Source organism: Trichomycterus rosablanca, chromosome 3 (genome assembly GCF_030014385.1).
Source record: "Trichomycterus rosablanca isolate fTriRos1 chromosome 3, fTriRos1.hap1, whole genome shotgun sequence".
NCBI lineage: Eukaryota > Metazoa > Chordata > Actinopteri > Siluriformes > Trichomycteridae > Trichomycterus > Trichomycterus rosablanca.
In genome coordinates, this window is record NC_085990.1 from 3,920,861 (window position 1) to 3,937,732 (window position 16,872).

Below are 16,872 nucleotides of genomic sequence, written 5' to 3' on the forward strand. Positions count from 1 at the left end.
TGGCAATTGAGTTAATTGCAGTGGAGAGCTCAGTGGCTTTGGCACTGTCATGGTATTCCACCTTTCCAACATTTCACCTCATCAGATTTTTGCTCTGGTTCAGCTTTTGCTGTTAACATTATTTCATTTCATTTGGTGCGTCTCTTCAACCATTTGTCAGAGTATAAAAGAATACTGGTATCGTTGCTGCTTCATTCGGTCACTGTTGGGCTCAAATGAAACATGATTTACCTTTTTTATTCTTAACTGGTGCTGATTCAAGATACAATATACCCGTCATTCTGGTCCATGACTGGTTTGCCAACCACCCACATTTTGTAGTGATGTACCATCCACCGTATTCCCCGATTCTAAATCCAGTAAAGGAATATTTTTCAGCATGGCAGCAGAAAGTGGACGAACACAGACCACACAAGTGTGTGGTACTACACCAGGCAATGGAGGAGGCATGTGGTGTGGTGACATCCACACAGATGAATGCCAGGGATGGATTTGCCATGCCAGGCCTTTTTTCCTCCACTGCTTTGCCAGAAAGAACATAACAGCCGATGTAGATGAGGTTCTCTGGCCTGATCAGGATCAGAGACGGGATGCAGTGATCCGTTTCATTGCACTTTTTAAGTTTTTCAGTTCAGCTGAACACGTTTCCATAACAAATCTTTTTGTGTGTTTATGCACTGGTTTTCTTTGTACTATTTCTTATTGAACTTGCATAGGTAAAATTTACTGAGTTTTGCTACACACTTCATGATATAGGTAATTTGTGTTGCCTATACTGTAAATATATACTGAATACACTATTTAAAACCTTTACACTTGACCAGAATAAGAAAACATACACCGATCAGCCATAACATTAAAACCACCTCCTTGTTTCTACACTGTCCATTTTATCAGCTCCACTTACCATATAGAAGCACTTTGTAGTTCTACAATTACTGACTGTAGTCCATCTGTTTCTCTGCATGCTTTGTTAGCCCCCTTTCATGCTGATCATTCTCAGCACTGCAGTGACACTGACATGGTGGTGGTGTGTTAGTGTGTTGTGCTGGTATGAGTGGATCAGACACAGCAGCTCTGCTGGAGCTTTTAAACACCTCACTGTCACTGCTGGACTGAGAATAGTCCACCAACCAAAAATATCCAGCCAACAGCACCCCGTGGGCAGCATCGTGGGACCACATTGAAGGTCTAGAAGATGACTGACTCAAACAGCAGCAATAGATGAGCGATCGTCTCTGACTTCACAGCTACAAGGTGGACCAACTAGGTAGGAGTGTCTAATAGAGTGAGTGGACATGGTATTTAAAAACTCCAGCAGCACCCTGACCATTGAAGAACAGGGTGAGAGCAGGTTAAAAAGGTATGTAGAGAAACGGACTGACTACGGTCAGTAATTGTAGAACTACTGTACAAAGTGCTCCTATATGGTAAGTGGAGCTGATAAAATAGACAGTGAGTGTAGAAACAAGGAGGTGGTTTTAATGTTATGGCTGATCAATTTCCACATACTTTGTGCATTTCAGTATGTAGCGTAGCATAGCATCATGAAGCCAAAACATACAATTCCAAACCTTCCTGGGGAAATTTGAATGAGTCTTCATATTTTTATTAACAGGTTATGGTACATTAGCATATGATGACAAGCATCTAAGTGAACCCCTTCGAGACTGCTAAGAAATTTAAACCAGCATAAGTGTTTTTTTTTTTTTTTTTTTTTTTTTTAAACACTGGGAAATCAAGGACAGTCGAGTCATTTGTACAACATTTTATTAGAGCAGCAATTCAGATTTAGATTACAGGCTCAGCAGACATCACTTTTTCATACACTCAACAAAGAAATCATTACATGCCACGGTAAGTGCTGCAACCAGAACTACAAACTCCTGGAAGTCCACCTCACCATCTCGATTTTCATCTAAATCAGACATTATCTTCTCCACAACCAGCGGATCTTTACTGGCCTGGAATAAGAACGTGAAAATGTCTTAGACGTGCGTTTATGGCCATTATTGGCTGGATATATTTAGGTGTAAATATGCAGCTCATACACAGTGAATAAAAAAATAAAAATGAACTCACCGCTAAGAAATCACTGAGCTCTCCTTGGAGAAGGCTCTTCATCTCAGCTTTACTCAGTTTGTACTTGTCCCCCTCCTTGGAAGAATATGTGTGGAAAACCTTGATGAGGCTGTCCATTGCAGTTTCAAGCTGAGAAGACATGATTTCTAATGATGACCTGTGCAGAACAAAAATGAACCAGTCAAACCTAGATGTAAAGACCACTTTTGTCAAGACCAAAACAAGTCAAATATCATGACTAACAGAGCCAACTAAAAAGTCCAATTAAAATAAGAACAAGTCAAGGTTTTACAGGTTGTTATACAGCATAAAGTTCTAATATAAAAGAGTATACATTTTGATTTTTCATGCCACTTTATACACTTGATTGTGTTATTTATGGCATGATCAGTGTTATGTTTAAGTCATTTTTTTCTTGATTCGATTTGTTTTTGTTCCTGCCAGAAAGTTTAGGATTGTTCTTGTGTTTTCTTGGTTAAGGGTTTCATTAACAGTTCCAGGTATGTGTAGCTATTGTCTCTCTGGTGTATTTGGGGCATTCGATCAGAATATGTTTTATTGCGAGCTGTGTTTGGCATCTTTCACATGTTGGGGGATCATCTCCTTTTATTAAGTACTGGTGAGTGATTTTTGTATGACCTATTCTACATCTTGTGTATATAACTTGATCCACTCGTCTTCCTTGGTGCATTCTTGGCTTATTGCTTATGTTTGGATGTATCTCGTGTAGTTTGTTTGTTGTCTGTGTGTCCTTTATGTTGTATTTTGCATTATGTTTCTGGCTAATTTATCCACCTTTTCATTTCCACTTATTCCAAAGAGATTATAAATATTTTAGCAGTTAGCATATTTAGTATTAAACACATAATACAGTATGATGTGCAAACACCATATTTGTTTGCAATTATTGAATGCAATTAGGCAATCTAATTTAAATTACTTTTAACTATATTAACCTCAAAATCCAAAAAAGACTAGAATCTTCCAGTTCTAGAGTCCACATCCTCTCCAATCACTCACACCTGCTGACCCAAGAACTCCCACAAAGCCACAGACATGGTACTTCACATGGTATGGAGGGATCTGGTGTCCTCGGGGTAACAGGTTATAAAGCAGCAGACCGATGATTAAAGGGAATAAGAGGACCAGTGTACATGAAATATTAACTAGGCTTTTGTTTGCAGTCTGAAAGATTAAAAAAAAAAAAAAAAGCTCTATAATTAGGACATAATGAACGTGATTAGATATCAAATTTTAACTTAGTAAACATATCACCAAATACAGAAGTCAGGTGTTAAGATAGATAAGTTAAAAATGAAAACCAGCAAAATCTAGACACAGGATTAATTTATTACAGTAAAACTACCTACATCTGTGAGGGCTTCTTTATAAACACATAACATACTGATTCTTTTGCATTGCATTGTACTACTATTTTCTACACCATACTGTTAAAAACAATGTTGTGTTTGTAGGTAACTTGCTTTTTTTTCGTTATTTGGGTCAAATATATTTTCCCATCTTACATTTCCAGCCTGATCTAAGCTTAATGTCGTTTCTACAAGCTTAGCAAAAGGAGAAATGGCTTACCTTACCAAGACAGGTGAAAGCTGCTGATATCTGATGAGCTCCACTATCACAAATTTCTAAGCATTAAATGGCGAAAGGTTCACCTGCATCCACTAATTGGCTCCAACAAAACAACCATCCAGCCAACAGCGCCACCTGTCGTGCTGTTTGTGTTGCAACAGCTAAAATGTATTTATCTTTAAAATACAACTAGGAATCCTAGACAGGAGCATGTACAAAAACACATTTAATACGTTTTTACTAAAGCTGCTTAATTAATTGCTGTTAATTATTACGAATACAACTAAAAATAAAGCGAGCATTTCCAGAGAACACAATCAAACTGAATTAAAACAATGTGGACACACAATAGTTGTTTTTAATTAAAATATAATAGAAAAAAACATGTTAATACAACATTTAAAACATTTAGGGATGTGTAATGTGTCATTTAGTACAGACCATCCCATAAAACATTTTCAAACTGTATAACCACTGAAGTTGGCATTAATTGTGGATTCTAAAAGTGAAATTACTGATTGTAAAATCTACTTTAAAAAGTGCAAGTACACAAAAAACCACTCAATTACAGTAACACGAGTAAATGTAATTCATTGCCTTCCACCACTATGCTAAATGGCTAGCATTTTTAGATATTACTTTGGCAAAATAAATATGATCTGCTGTAGGCGTAAAACTATTACATGAACAAATTCATCCGCAAAAACTTGTAAGCATAAAAAACTAAAAGAAAATTAAGAATTGATGACAGTTTTAGAGCGTAATGAATTCTATGACCTTTAAAACACACTTTTATCCAAAGTGTCTTACAGTTAGAACCAAATACAACGCAGGCAAGTGAGGGTTAGGGGCCTTGCTCAGGTGCTCAACAGTGGCAACTTGACAGTAGTAGGGATTGAACCAGTTACCTTCTGATTACTAGCCCAGTGCCTTAACCACTGATCTACTACTGCCCCTGTGCTAAGACTTAACAGGTTTGATGGTGGTGGGGAGGTGGGCGCTGATGTCCTGTGACCCTCTTAGTTTCCCTTTTAGTTATGCTGTAATAATTCGGGGTGCCGGAGTCTAAAGCTACTTTCTGCAGAACTGATATTTTACTCTTAACAATTTCACATTTTAACGTCGAGACTGATGTGCCAACAATGCTGCTCCTGCTAGATGTGATGGGAACCTGACTTGTTTGCACCAAAAATGTCATGATTTCACTACGGACTTTAACACGGACAAATAATGAAGAATTATTTTTTGCTTGTTATAACTTTTATTTAATTTAAATTTGTGTATGTATGGTTTGTGTAAATCCTATTTATTCAAATTATCCTCCAGGCCACCCAAAAAGGATGGGTCCCTGCTGAGTCTGGTTCCTCTCAAGGTTTCTGGATTCTGTAAAGTTGCTTTGAGACAATGTCCATTGTAAAAAGGCAAATAACCAATAAGTGAGCAAAGAACCTGCAGTGGTGTTGCCTCCAAGCATGATCATTACTGTAGATGGAAACCTTACCTGAGCCCTCACCAGAAGTCCACATCTGAGATAGGCAAAACAACATCTGGATCAGTCAGTGGCATTTATAAGTAAAATGGAACGTTATAATCAATTACCAAAGGCATGTTTAAAGAGTTATTGGGGTAACTTTTAATAAAACGTACACCCTGCCAACTGTAAAGCAAGGCAAAAGCATTCAAAACTGAGGACAAGCTGAAATACTTCATTCATTCAACTCCAGTAACTGTTTTATTCAGGACAGTGTGCAAGATGGGAATGCAACCTGAATATGTTCCCAGTGCACAACATACTCCTTCATTTACCTCTCAATCAACGTAGAGTAGCCAAAAAACCTCCTGGCATGTTTTTAACATCAGAAAATAAACCAAACAGAACCTAGTTAAAAACCCAAGTGGGCATAACTGCACCAGAACTACACTCAGGCAGTAACCTGAGGTGGGGATCAAACCTGAATCGCCAGGGCTGTACAGCACCAACACTACCACACCTGAGACATTTAGCCTCAGTAACTGAGATAAACATGTGAACTGGTGCCACCTACTGTACTGAACAGAAAATGCCTTTCTCTAATGGAACCTTATTTAGTCTGGAACATTTTTCTTTACCCTCGATGAGCTCAAAATACATTTATTAGATGAGCCTGGATACTCCTGAGGCTTAAATCTGAACAGAACTAAATGACATACAGTATTTGGCTTTCTCACACAAAATGAAATGCAAAAATAGTGATTTTTATGTAGTTATATCAACAGATTGGATTTAGCTTCTATATAAGACAATAAAAATATTATTTCAATAAACAAAAAGTCTGTTGGGCATTTTTACTCACAACAATCATTCCTTACAATATAAAATCAACATTTATTATATTAAATGCTAGAAAAGATTAAATGCTAGAAAAATAATATACAACTACAAAAGTGCTTCACGTAGATGCAGGTGTACAGAAAGATGTTTTAAGTGTGTGTGTGTGTGTGTCAGCTGAATGTGTTGGGGGGGATGGGGGGGCTGCCAGTTGAATGTGAAAGTGTGCTAAATAATAATCAAACCTTAACTGGAATCTTCCAGAATTCCCTGAATCTTTTTACAACATTATGCACAGTAGATGATAAAAGGCCTACAATATTTGCAGTCTTGTTCTTGTTGTTTTTAAAGTGTATGAAATTCTCTCTTGACGTTTGGCACAAAGTGGTGAGGAAAAGTGTGTTGGATGATTCTCAGCACTGCATTGACACTGACATGGTGGTGGTGTGTTAGTGTGTGTTGTGCTGGTATGAGTGGATCAGACACAGCAGCGCTGCTGGAGTTTTTAAACACCTCACTGTCACTGCTGGACTGAGAATAGTCCACCAACCAAAAATATATCCAGCCAACAGCGCCCCATGACCAGCGTCCTGTGACCACTGATGAAGGTTTAGAAGATGACCGACTCAAACAGCAGCAATAGATGAGCGATCGTCTCTGACTCTACATCTACAAGGTGGACCAACTAGGTAGGAGTGTCTAATAGAGTGGACAGTGAGTGGACACAGTATTTAAAAACTCCAGCAACGCTGCTGTGTCAGATCCACTCATACCAGCACAACACACACTAACACACCACCACCATGTCAGTGTCACTGCAGTGCTGAGAATGATCCACCACCTAAATAATACCTGCTCTGTGGGGGTCCTGTGGGGGTCCTGACCATTGAAGAACAGGGTGAAAGCAGGTTAAAAAAGTATGTAGAGAAACAGATGAACTACAGTCAGTAATTGTAGAGCTCCAAAGTGCTTCTATATGGTAAGTGGAGCTGATAAAATGGACAGTGAGTGTGGAAACAAGGAGGTGGTTTTAATGTTATGGCTAAAACATTAAAGGTAATTTCTTTTGTCATTAAAATAAATATACTACACAATTAACACAATAGAATCATTTTAATTACATTTTACAAAATTCTCCAACTTTTTCAGGAACAGAGATTGTAGATCTTCCTCTACATCAGTGGAGACTTTTCTTTTCAAACAGCGGTCCAACATCCCACCACAAACCATTTAAGACTTAAACAACCATTGTTAACAGGAGTATAGAATGAAGTTTTTTATAGTATATAAGTATAAATGAATGATTTTAACTTTGTGGCAGGAGTTTGGGAAAGTTTAAGCATGACTGAGCCTCTGTGCACAAAGCAAGGTCCATGAAGACATGGTTTGACGAGTTTGGTTTGGTCTACAATGGCCGACACAGAGCTTTGACCTCAACCCAACTGAACACCTTTGAAATGAATTTGAGCATCAATTTCATTCAAAATGAAATGGAATTGAAAAAACTCTATAGTTAGATCTACACATACCTTTAACTATATCATGTATATGACATTTTAGAGCCAGATGATGGCCCTACTCCTAATAAGTGTACCTGCTAATACCAAACCACACTTTTCTACCACTAGATAAGACATGGTTTAATAAGATGCTCTGCACTTTAGTGCACAATCAGCACAGCTTATCGATTGTCCCTTAAGCTTATGGAATGTGTAATTCTTGGTCTGTGGTCCTTTAGACGTTCTTTCTTGATAACATCAAGTTTTAACTGGAAGCTGAAGTTAAAACCTTGTTTCTTGATCTACTGTTGGTCCAAAGTCTACAGCCTGTTGGTTTTCATGTGAAATCTCAATCACAGACGCTGTGCTCACTCTCGTAGGACGTCTCCGCACGGAGGCTGGCAATTCATATGCAGGACTCGGCCTGCCAAGAACACTCTTCAGCTGTGCCCAGAAGAAAGCCTGGTGTTTGGACTGTTCAGGCCACTCCAGATAGGTTTTGGTGCTCAGCATTTTTTTCAGTTTGCAGTACTTGCTGGGTAGAGAGTTTGAATCGATGGGTTCTTTTACCACCAGGATGACATCACTGAAGGTCTTGCCCATGACTCGCTGCTGGGCAAAGTAGAGCTCGTAATTGCACCACTCACTGTTCACAAAGTGTCGTGACAGCACAAAGATGACCTGAAAGAGAAACAGGATATTAGGATGTTCCGCAAAATGGCAGATATACTTTACAGTGGTTTGCCAACTTCGAAACCCAGACATCTACCAGTTGCGTCAGTCGGATAAGTTGGCTGAATTTCAGAACAACATTTCAGCATTTAACATTTCAGGTGCCTGTGATAGATATTCCAATACTGAAATTTCACATACAGTAATTGTTTATTTTGCAGCCAGTGGATGGTGGATTCCATGGTATAAACTTGATTCTATGATAAATTCTGCTGTTGTAGGCTACATTGAACAAATATTGCAGACCACATAGTGTGTCAAATTGCTCATAATATGATGGGCAGTGCAATAATTCAATGTATTATTTAGTACAGTAGCATGCAGTTTGGGTGCAGGCAAAATGTTGGTTGTGTATTTTAAGAAATGCCAAAAGAGCCCCCTTCATACACCAATCAGCCATAACATTAAAACCACCTCCTTGTTTCTACACTCACTGTCCATTTTATCAGCTCCACTTACCATATAGAAGCACCCTGTAGTTCTACAATTACTGACTGTAGTCCACCTGTTTCTCTGCATGCTTTGTTAGCCCCCTTTCATGCTGTTCTTCAATGGTCAGGACCTTCACAGGACCACCACAGAGCAGGTATTATTTAGGTGGTGGATCTCAGCACTGCAGTGACACTGACATGGTGGTGGTGTGTTAGTGTGGGTTATGCTGGTATGAGTGGATACAACACAGCAATGCTGCTGGAGTTTTTAAACACCTCACTGTCACTGCTGGACTGAGAATAGTTCACCAACCAATAATATCCAGCCAACAGCGCCCCGAGAACAGCGTCCTGTGACCACTGATGAAAGTCAAGAAGATGACCAACTCAAACAGCAGCAATAGATGAGCGATCGTCTCTGACTTTACATCTACAAGAGTGGACCGTGAGTGGACATGGACAGCAGCGCTGTTGTGTCTTATCCACTCATACCAGCACAACACACACTAACACACCACCACCATGTCAGTGTCACTGCAGTGCTGAGAATCATCCACCACCTAAATAATACCTGCTCTGTGGGGGTCCTGACCATTGAAGAACAAGGTGAAAGTAGTTAAACAGTATGCAGAAAAACAGATGGACTACAGTCAGTAATTGTAGAACTACAAAGTGCTTCTATATGGTAAGTGGAGCTGATAAAATGGACAGTGAGTGTAGAAACAAGGAGGTGGTTTTAATGTTATGGCTGATCGGTGTATATACCTAAATAATGTGTAAAATTGTAGTTCACTTGAGGTTGTAATATTTATCCTTTACTTTTGGTGTGTATCTGTGATACATACCTTGCGACTGTTTTCGATGTTCTCAATTATGTTATCAATAATCCACTTCCCTGGCATGAAGTCCCTTTCATGGATGCAAAGTCTGTACGGAGGCTTAGCGTTCTCCAGGCATGGCAACAGATGATCTCTTACCCAATCTGCATCCGAGTGGCTGTAGGAGATGAAGGCATGAAAAGTATAGTCCATAGAATGTGCCAGTCCTTCTTTATGTGCCCTGTACTTGGCCCTAAGGATCTGATATGTAGCTTTAGCATACCAGGGTATATTACAGAAATAGCATATTAGCATAAGTGATAGCACCACTCCAGCAGTGGTTACTACAGAGATAGTAATGATAAGCCTGATATCACAGGCTACGTGACCGGGGAAGTAGTGAGATACCATCGTATTTAGGAGGTCCTCTGGGTGGTAACACTTGTAGTTCTCAGGCCAGTCTGTTATGTGGACTCTGCCCTTCACAGCGGTCTCCTGTATGAAAGTGTGGAGGTCGCAGGTACAGTAGTACGGGTTGTTACCCGCTTTCAGCTTCTTTAGGTTTGGCATTCCTCTAAAAGACTTCGTGTTTATGATACCAAAAGAATTTCCATCCAAAGCTAGTGACTTCAAATTGGGACTCTTCCAGTCAGAGGGAATGAATTTAATCTTGTTACCAGTGAGGTGGATCTCCCTCAAACCGCTGGCCTTCTGGAAGTAGTCCATGTCTAACTGGTCGAGATTACAGTAGGCGAGGTCGAGGTGTACTGCGGTAATCGGGAGACATTTAAAGCTCTCGGTAACCATATTGTTATGGTTAGCAATGACTGTGGTGATGTTTTGTCTCCAGTGACAATGACTGTTCCCTTTAGAACCGAGCTGGTTGTAACTGATATCGATTATCTGTAGACTTTTGAACTCCCCTGCAACAGAGTTGAAGGAGTTGAGGCTGCTCAGCTGATTGTTGCTGACATTAAGGGTGTGAAGCGATAGCATTTTATCCTTATAGTTGCATTGCTGGTTAAAGAGAAATCTGTCCTGCAGTCGGTTTTTGGATACATCAAGGATTTCCACTGCTTTCATCTCCTCCCAGGCATCACAGGGCACAGTGTTGAAGTTAACGTTGTGTATGCGCAGGTGATAGATTTTGTTCAACCATGTAAAACACCAGTCAAAGCGAAGGATATCTGGGTTGCTGATGTCCCTGTAGAATTTAGAAAAAAATCATTTAGATAACTGTAATAACTTTAATATGACCTATTGTGTCATCCTTAAATTCGTACCTAGCCATGTCATCTGCCTTTATTTTTAATGTCTGATAGAATTAAAGGGAGTGCATGTGTTCTGTTGTCAATGGCTATATCCAGCCACAACACTGAAAATCATTTAGATAACTGTAATAACTGTAATATGACATATTGTGACATCCTTAAATTTGCACCTAGCCATGTATGTCATCTGCCTTTACAAATATTTGAGACAGAATGGGTCATTCTAAAGAGCTCACTAAATTCGTGCATGGTAGCATAATAGGATAGCACGGTTGCAAAATGACTTTCCTTCTAGATCAGCTGATCCATTATCAACTGTGAGTGATACTACTGAAAAGTGGAAGTGTTTAGAAACCACAGCAACTCAGCGCTCTGCTGACTCAATAACTGCAGAGTTCCAGACTTCCTCTGGCATTAACACTGGGACAAAAAATGGCATGGGTTCAATGGCTGCAAGTAAACCTTATATCACCCAGCACGATGCCGTGCGTGAGATGAAGGGGTGTAAAGCATGCCGCCAGAGGACATAAAAACATGTTCTGTAGAGTGACAAATCACACTTTTTTATCTGGCAGTCTGATGGACAAGCCTGGGTTTGGTGAATGCCAGGAAAATGTTCCCTGCCTGACTGCTTTATGCCAACTGTAAAGTTTGGTGGAGACGAGATAATGCTGTGGGGTGGTTTTTCAGGGGTTAAGCTAGTTTCCTTGGTTCCAGTGAAGGGAATCTTAATGCTTCATCATACCAAGACATTTTGGACAATTACACCAATCAGCAATAACATTAAAACCGCCTCCTTGTTTCTACACTCACTGTCCAGCTCCACTTACCATATAAAAGCACTTTGTAGTTCTACAACTACTGACTGTAGTCCATCTGTTTCTTTGCATGCTTTGTTAGCCCCCTTTCATGCTGTCCTTCAATGGTCAGGACTCTCCCAGGACCACCACAGAGCAGGTATTATTTAGGTGGTGGATCAGACACAGCAGTGCTTATGGAGTTTTTAAACACCTCACTGTCACTGCTGGTCCACCAAACAAAAACATATCCACCCAATAGCCTGTGACCAGTGATGAAGGTCTAGAAGATGACCAACTCAAACAGCAGCAATAGATGAGCGATCGTCTCTGACTTTACATCTACAACGTGGACCAACTAGGTAGGAGTGTCTAATAGAGTGGAGAGTGAGTGGACACGGTACTTAAAAACTCCAGCAGCGCTGCTGTGTCTGATCCACTGATAACAGCACAACACACACTAACACACCACCACCATGTCATTGCCACTGCAGTGCTCTGTAGTGGTCCTGTGGGGACAGTCAGTAGTCAGTAATTGTAGAACTACAAAGTGCTTCTATATGGTAAGTGGAGCTGATACAATGGACAGTCAGTGTAGAAACAAGGAGGTGGTTTTAATGTTATGGCTGTTCGATGTTAGTTTGGTTGGGTGAGTTGGTGTGGAAGAACCTGACTGGCATTTTCACTGTAAAATCTTGTAGAAAGCCTTCCTAGAAAAGTGGACACTGTTAGAGCTGCAAAGGGACCCCCTCCAATGTCTGTAATTTGCTGGGAAGTACAAGCTAGGGGTGGGTAACCATCAATGACCAGTGGTTTACTTGAGGACAGAAAAAAATAAATAAATTTAGAGGACGTAAGGGTGAATATAGTATCAAAAAAAGATATATATATACTTACGAGAGAACCAACATTTCAAGCTCCAAATCCGTCACACTGGATTCCTCTTCATTATTTACGAATGTTTGTGACCTGGCAAAATCAATGAAAAACAGTTCTAGTACTGTAACTGAACTTTTCTGTACATTGACAAGGACCATTTTCAAGAGTCCTTCGCTGAACTTCCCCCGATGAAAGACTAGATCCTGGGTGTTTATATACTGTAAGCCATAGAACAGATCCTCTTTGTCTGTGTAGTACGTGAACTCAAAGAGATTGCGAAAACGCAGACACTTCAATGTCTTATTTTTAATGTCTGATAGAATTAAAGGGAGTGCTTGTGTTCTGTTATCAATGGCTATATCCAGCCACAACACTGAAGTCTGAATGTTCTTTAAATACCCTGGCTCATAAATGTCCAGACTAGAACCAGTTTTAATGGCAAACTTGTCCAGAGACGTGTTCTGTAACACATCAAGATCCCCTTGTTTTAAAGCACTGACAAAAGGACCACCGATCGAGATCATTTTTAGACTACTGAAATTCAGAAATAAATCATCCAGAGTTGCTTTGGTGTAGAAGTTATTGGACATGTCTAATTTTTGGAGTCTGTTGAGCACCGCAAGAGCTTTTGACGGGATATCTGGTAATGAGTTGTTGAAGATACTCAGCTCTTCCAGTAGTAAATTTCTTTGAAAGGCATCATCTTCAATCAAATATATGTTGTTGAACTGAAGCCACAGGACTCGGAGGTTGGGCAGCCTAAAGAAATCCATGTTGCTGATGACTTGTAGAATGTTATATGAAAGATCTAGCACCTCTATAGAAGTAGGCAGTTGTTCAACAGGGACATGCATTAGCCGCATGCCTTGGCAGTTTGCTGCAAGCCCATCAGCAGATATCAGACAGGAATGGCTTGCTTGAACTGGCAAGATGAGAAGAGATGATTGGAAGCCAAAAACAAGAGTGAGCAGAGTAAACACCCTCACATCTGCCATTTGAATCTGTAAAAATGTACAACAGTATGGGTCATTAATGTAGTATTATTATGTACACTGACCAGCCATAACATTAAAACCACCTCCTTGTTTCTACATTCACTGTCCATTTTATCAGCTCCACTTACCATATAGAAGCACTTTGTAGTTCTACAATTACTGACTGTAGTCCATCTGTTTTTCTACATACTTTTTTAACCTGCTTTCACTCTGTTCTTCAATGGTCAGGACCCCCACAGGACCACCACAGAGCAGGTATTATTTAGGTGGTGGATCATTCTCAGCACTGCAGTGACAATGACATGGTGGTGGTGTGTTAGTGTGTGTTGTGCTGGTAAGAGTGGATCAGACACTGCAGCACTGCTGGAGTTTTTAAATACCGTGTCCACTCACTGTCCACTCTATTAGATGTAAAGTCAGAGATGATCACTCATCTATTGCTGCTGTTTGAGTCGGTCATCTTTGAGACCTTCATCAGTGGTCACAGGACGCTGCCCACGCGGTGCTGTTGGCTGTATATTTTTGGTTGCTGGACTATTCTCAGTCCAGCAGTGACAGTGAGGTGTTTAAAAACTCCAGCAGTGCTGCTGTGTCTGATCCACTCATACCAGCACAACACACACTAACACACCACCACCATGTCAGTGTCACTGCAGTGCTGAGAATGATCCACCACCCAAATAATACCTGCTCTGTGGTGGTCATGAGAGCTGACAAAGCATGCAGAGAAACAGATAGACTACAGTCTACTTTGTAGAACTACAAAGTGCTTCTAAACGGTAAGTGGAGCTGATGAAATGGACAGTAAGTGTAGAAACAAGGAGTTGGTTTTATTGTTATGGCTGATGTGTATATGCCTCTTATTTCTCAAACAATGAAAAATCTTTCTACATGAATCATTTCCAGCGTGTTAAAGAGCTCCGAGAATTCAAGCGTGGTCTTGTAATAGGATGCAACTGTTGCAAGATAAAAGTCAGACAAAATTTCCTTCCTTCTAGATATTGCATAATCATCTGTGAGTGGTGATACTGAAAAGTGGAAGCATTTAGGAGCCACAGTAACTGGCAGACCACATGTCATTACACAAGATTCATCAGTTCACACAAGTTTACTATCAAACACAGTCCTGGACAATTTAGTGTCTCCAATTCACCTCACATGCATGTCTTTGGACTGTGGGAGGAAACCGGAGCACCCGGAGTAAACCCACGCAGACATGGGGAGAACATGCAAACTCCACACAGAAAGGACCCAGACCACCCCACCTGTGGATCAAACCCAGGACCTTCTTGCTGTGAGGCGACTGTGCTACCCACTTAGCCACCGTGCTGCCCTATGGCAGACCACATAAAGTCTAAAAGTGACTAAATGATAGTTAGAAACAAAGCTCCATAGATGAGTTTTATTAGTAAATTAATATGCCCCTTATTTCTCAAACAACTGAATAATGTTTACTTGAATCATTTCCAACAAACTGAATCATTACCTAAAACTATTCATGACTTGTGTGACAGCATTCCCAAAACTAATGAGCTGTTCTTCTGCAATGCGTACGACACCTTAATACACTCCTTAGATGAATGTTTTGTTGTTGTTTCTGTTATTTTGTCTGTCCTTCGTCATTAAGCTGAACTTACTGAATGTAAAGTAATTTTCATTTACAGTGGACCCTTGAGTTACGAACAGTTTACCATACGAACATTTCAGGTTATGAACGATCTTTATCAACTTAACGTACAAACAAATTTCGGATTACGAACCGAAATTCGCGAAACAAGTGACGTCATGAACAAGTTGACTCGACCGTCTCTTTCTCTCTATATATATACAGTGAGCGAACATTTGGACAGCGAACAGTGTTTTTTCGGTGTATTTTTTATATTTTGTAAAATTCAATATTAAAATGGCCCCAAAGAAGCTGTAGAGAATGCGCAGTGCTGAGAAAATGAATTTATTAAATTTGTTGTGTATAATTACTCCTGCCAGTAGGTGTCACTGTGTATCAGACAGAGGGGACAGTGAGTGAGAGAGAAGAAGGAATTCGGCTCAGTAAAGTATTCTTTCTTTCGTGCAATTACACCTACAAAATACAACACTACTGAAATAAAGAAGGAAATAATAGAGAAATATGAGAGTTATTGTTGTTTCTTGTAGATACATTTTATATAAAAAGAAGGAAATGTATTATGGTGTATGGTACAGCACACGTACTGTACTGAAATGTGGTTTATATGTACTGTACAGTACAGTGTTGTTTATTATTGTTTATTACGGTAATGTAGATTTAAGGGAAAATATACTTGTATTTATAACAAAAAAGACAATTTAAGACATTAGAAAGGTTAGGTAAGGGGGGGTTTGGGAGGTCTGGTACGGATTAATTCTATTTACATGATTTCTTATGGGAAAAACAGGTTTAACTAACGAACATTTTGACTTAAGAACAGCCCTTCAGAACCAATTACATTCGTAAGTCAAGGGTCTACTGTATCTAAAAAAAAATACAAAATATGAAAAAAAATCTTACCTTACCTTAAACGCTGTTGAACAGACTCCTAAAGCATTCTTTATAGAGCAGAAAACATACCTGGAAACATTGAAAAGTGTAAAGTTAATTTTAAGACACACTCAATGCGTGGAGTAAATTCCATCTTTAATTTTTTATGTACAAACTATTTAACATTCACAAAGACTTTCAGTTTAATTATGAACCTGCCACCTTGTCTCACAGTTTCTCAAATTGTCCACAATCAGCCTTTTTCCAGCACTGTCCAATAGAAGAGAGCAGTCAACCACCGAGGTTCTCATATTACCAGTTATGTTTACAAATGGAGAGCTACTTTTTCTTTCCTCATGCGCAGGACACGAGTTACGACCGCTTTTATTGCCAAGTTAAACAAACATCATTCAAATCTGACTGCACGCCAGGTACGGAAGAGACCAGTGATTTAGCTCGCCCTCCCTACACAGAGCCTTTGCTAATTATGTTTTAATTATTTGTTTGACTAGAACTGGCATTTATCTTTATTCCCCTATGAGGTACAGGGTCATAACCATAACCTTACATTATACACATAAAAAACATAATAAAAGAGTTATCTGTGCCAGGGACGTGGGATTGCACCTCATATCCGGTCACTATCTTCATTCGTATGTAGAGTTTTGTATGCAGACACCTCCCAAAACATGCAGAAGCTGAACTGGCTACTGCAAATGAAACTGTAAGTACTGTGAGTAAGTAAATGGATAAGTGTGTGATGCCCTTTGTGGAATTCTTGCCCTGTCATGTGTTCAGTACTTCCGTGCAGTGCCGGTAAGGAACCAGGGCTTTGTATCTGTAAAATGACTCTGCAGTATAATGACCGGTTTGTCATTAACCACAAAGCTATTCATGAAAACTTATTCGGGAGAAACATTTATGATGTTTTTATTAGTATGAACGGTAAACGGCAAGTGAATGTGTGCAGGAT

At 39.7% G+C, this 16,872-nt stretch overlaps 2 protein-coding genes across 3 annotated transcripts; both read right to left on the reverse strand.

Annotated features, from left to right (window-relative positions):
- Positions 1-1,738: 1,738 nt before the first annotated feature.
- Positions 1,739-3,756, reverse strand: s100a1 (S100 calcium binding protein A1). 2 transcript variants are annotated; one of them, XM_062992473.1, is made up of 3 exons: positions 3,678-3,756; positions 2,083-2,239; positions 1,739-1,964 (listed from the first exon to the last, which is right to left on the reverse strand). In XM_062992473.1, the coding sequence occupies exons 2-3, from the start codon at positions 2,221-2,223 to the stop codon at positions 1,815-1,817; spliced, it is 291 nt and encodes a 96-aa protein (XP_062848543.1). In that variant the 5' UTR covers positions 2,224-2,239; positions 3,678-3,756; the 3' UTR covers positions 1,739-1,814. The 2 variants fall into 2 exon arrangements, with proteins under 2 accessions (XP_062848543.1, XP_062848542.1); XM_062992472.1 differs by lacking the exon at positions 3,678-3,756 and adding an exon at positions 3,039-3,105.
- Positions 3,757-7,081: 3,325 nt separating this feature from the next.
- tlr18 (toll-like receptor 18) lies at positions 7,082-16,204 on the reverse strand. Its single transcript, XM_062992468.1, has 5 exons — positions 16,122-16,204; positions 15,935-15,989; positions 12,426-13,408; positions 9,488-10,664; positions 7,082-8,160 (listed from the first exon to the last, which is right to left on the reverse strand). The coding sequence occupies exons 3-5, from the start codon at positions 13,400-13,402 to the stop codon at positions 7,762-7,764; spliced, it is 2,553 nt and encodes an 850-aa protein (XP_062848538.1). The 5' UTR covers positions 13,403-13,408; positions 15,935-15,989; positions 16,122-16,204; the 3' UTR covers positions 7,082-7,761.
- Positions 16,205-16,872: the final 668 nt, after the last annotated feature.